The sequence below is a fragment of the Bison bison genome, unplaced genomic scaffold (genome assembly GCF_000754665.1).
Source record: "Bison bison bison isolate TAMUID 2011002044 unplaced genomic scaffold, Bison_UMD1.0 scf7180017864377, whole genome shotgun sequence".
Classification (NCBI taxonomy): domain Eukaryota; kingdom Metazoa; phylum Chordata; class Mammalia; order Artiodactyla; family Bovidae; genus Bison; species Bison bison.
In genome coordinates, this window is record NW_011494949.1 from 577,310 (window position 1) to 580,493 (window position 3,184).

The 3,184-nt window shown below is 66.4% G+C and overlaps 1 protein-coding gene across 1 annotated transcript in view; it reads right to left on the reverse strand.

Annotated features, from left to right (window-relative positions):
• Positions 1–3,184, reverse strand: part of TERT (telomerase reverse transcriptase) — a 17,458-nt gene that overhangs the window by 12,854 nt on the left and 1,420 nt on the right. Inside the window, exons 2-3 of the mRNA XM_010857136.1 lie at positions 2,323–3,182; positions 82–277 (exon numbers count right to left, since the gene is read on the reverse strand). Of these exons, the coding sequence (XP_010855438.1) occupies positions 82–277; positions 2,323–3,182 (1,056 nt within the window). The remainder of the gene's footprint in view (positions 1–81; positions 278–2,322; positions 3,183–3,184) is intronic.

A 3,184-nucleotide genomic window follows, 5' to 3' on the forward strand; every position in this document is an offset into this window, starting at 1 on the left:
GCTTCATGGTGCCCCCACCACCCCCGGCGGCCGGCGTCAGGTGGGTCCGAGCATGCGGGCGCGGGCGATCCCCCTGCGTACCTGACGCCCAGGCGCTGCAGCTGGCTCCAGATGCGCTTCCGGAAGAAGAAGAGCCGGTTCTTCTGGAACGTGGTCTCTGTGACGTAGAAGAAGCTCCTGAGCAGCTCCACCACGTAGGCGCCCATCAGCCAGTGCAGGAAGCGACCCAGGACGGCCTCGCGCTGGCGGTGCTCCGCGGCGGGCACGCAGCGAGCCCCTGGGAGGAGAGACACCGGTGCTCACCCTCCACGCTGCCCACCGTGGGCCGGGACGGCTGCCCACGGCCTCCGAGTCCACGGCAACTCAGAGCAGGGGCACAGGAGAAGGCGGGTAACTCGGCAAGGAGCTTCCCCGGGTCACGGGCTAAAGAGATGCTACCGGATCTCTGCGCTTTGATAGAAAATGTTTTTAAGTGAGGTTCTCCTTTCTTTTTACTTTTCTCTTGTGGCTACTGTAAGACTCTGAATGAGGCATGGCGCTCACGTATGTTCCTGCTGGACAACGTGGACCCGGAGCCCCAGCACTTGTCCCTGCGCACGCAGACTAGGGGAGCCGGGGCTGCTCTCCGTACGGGGGGCTTGGGGAGGGCTGCGCTGCAGTTTCAGGCATCGCCACGGGGCTGCAGGGGCTGGAAATGCCTGGGGGTTTGCAGGCTGAACACGGGGGGCATGCAGAGGCGGTCGCGGGCTGAGGAATGCCCAATGCTGCTGGCTCCAGACACACGCCCCGCGGCCCTCTGTGGTTTACGCTGTGCCACAGGGGCCTCAGCGCCGACAGAGCCGGGGCCTCACCAGCCGAAGCCCGCTCAGAGGACAAGGAAGGGGGCCCGGAGGTGGGTCTGGGGCAGGACGGTGAATAGCCAGCGAAGGAAAGAGGAGGGGGTGAAGCCACGCCCACACTGACCGAGGGAGCAGTGAGAGCAACGTCTACCTTGAGCCATGGCTGGCTGAGCAGGGAGACAGTTCAACTGTGATCTGACCCCAACACGCGAGGCTACAGTTGGAAGGAAACCATCCCGAGGGCAACGGAGAACACAAATCTAATTCTAGACGAGACACCCACACACACGTGAAAAAATGCACATCAGGAAACGGAATAAAGACACAGGAAAAGCAGGCAAATCGGGGAGATGGGAAAGACGCAGCCAGACTCGCCAGTCGGCACAGAGGAGTGTGGTGCAGGGCAGCGGCAAAGCCCGCCAGACGCGATCGGAAAGACTCAGCGCTGCGGCAAGCCCGCCAGACACGGTCGGGAAGACTCAGGGCAGCGGCAAGCCCGCCAGACGCGGTCGGAAAGACTCAGCGCTGCGGCAAGCCCGCCAGACACGGTCGGGAAGACTCAGGGCAGCCGCAAAGACCGCCAGGCGCGGTCGGGAAGGCTCAGCGCTGCGACCTGACACGTACGCTACGCGTCCTCACAGGACAGGAGAGGCTGAAGTTAAAAACTAGATAACGGAAACCGCCTCGTGGGGAGGCAGGGAAACAGACTCTCCGGTAAAGAGAGGCACCAGACGCTCATGAGAAAAGCTGACGCACGAGTCGACGAGGCGGCCAAACCTGGCTCCAGAGCACTGCCATCACCTCCTTCCAGATGCCAGGCTCTCAGGAGTTTAGGGTCAGACTCGGGAGTGCACGGAAGAGGCTGGCCCTGCCACTCCTGGCTCTGCCCTGCGGACATGCTGGGCCGCGGCTGCACGGGAGGAGCCCCACATCAAACCCAGACCGCCACATGGGGAGGGACCCCAAAGGCCCAGCTTCACAGAAGGTCCCGCTGCACCCCAGCAGCTGCCCACTGTCCTGGGACCCGGCCGGCAGCCAGCTCTCCCCTCTGTGCCCGCCCAGCCCGGGGCCTCAGTCAAGGACACGGTCCTCTCCTACCGGCCGCCAGTGGCCCTGGCCTGGTGGACGCACAGTAGAACTCACTGGGTCTGCAGATGGCTGACCAGAGCTGGCTGGGGAACCCCAAGCCTTACCTCCCAACCCCACCCACGGGGGTTCTCAGCCCAGTTCCCACTTCTATCAGGGAGCATAGCTCAAGGCAGCTAACCTTGAGGTCAGAAAGGGATAATGAACCCCCGCAGCCACGCCCACCGGGGCTCCAGGTGCCCCACCTGCCATCTGCGAGTCCCCCTCTCCACTACCCCTTCCCAGGCCCAGAACCTCCATGAAGTCCGGGATCCACGGGTGGGAGATTGGGTCAGAGGCCGAGAACTGAGATGGGGAGCTACCGAGAAGCCCCCGACCCCTCCCCGGGGTGCCTCACCTGGGCTCGCGCGCAGCCAGGCGCAGTCCTGCACCTTCATCTTCCACGTGAGCTCCTGCTGCGAGAGCCTGCCGTGCTTCCCCAGGGAGAGGAGCTTCTTCACGTTCCGCAGGAAGCGCCGCTCGTTGTGCCGGGAGCCCCAGAGGCCGGCGGGCACCAGGCGGCGAAGACAGGCCCGCAGGAGGCCGTACACCTGCCAGGGGCTGCTGTGCTGGCGGAGCAGCTGGACCAGGCGCCCTGAGTTCGCCTCGCCCTCGGGGGCAGCGGCCGGCCTCTCAGAGGGGCAGCCCCCAACACCAGGGTACTTCTGATGGTCTGGCCCCGCCGGGGGCGCAGAGGCCGGCAGCGGGCAGTGCGCCCTGAGCAGCGCGCCATAGGGGCACCGCGCGTGGTTCCCAAGCAGTTTCCGGAACAGGGGCCGCATCTGCCAGTAGCGCGCGGGCAGGCGGCGCGGCCGGCGGGGAGCCCCTGGCGGCCCGGGCTTCGAGTCCAGAAAGATGGTTTCCACGAGTGTCCGCGCCCCGGCCAGGCTGGGAGGCAGGGAGCAGAGCAGGAAGGAGCGGCGCAGCTGTTCGCCACCGCCGGAGCAGTAAAGGAACCTCTTGGTCTCAGCGCAAGCTCCGGCACCCGGCTCGCCCTCCGAGGGTGACAGCCGCCAGGACGCGGAGCCGACACCCCGCTCGCCGCCCGGGAAGAGGCGGCAGGGCCCGGGCACGTCGCCCTTCCGAGACTTGGCTTCCGCAGCGTCTCGGGTAGGTGTCACCACGCGGGGCGGGCTGCGGGCCGCCTGCCCTTCGAGATCCCGCCCGGGCTCCAGGCCGCGCCTGGGCCTCTTGGCTGGAGGCAGTCGTCCCCGCGCGCT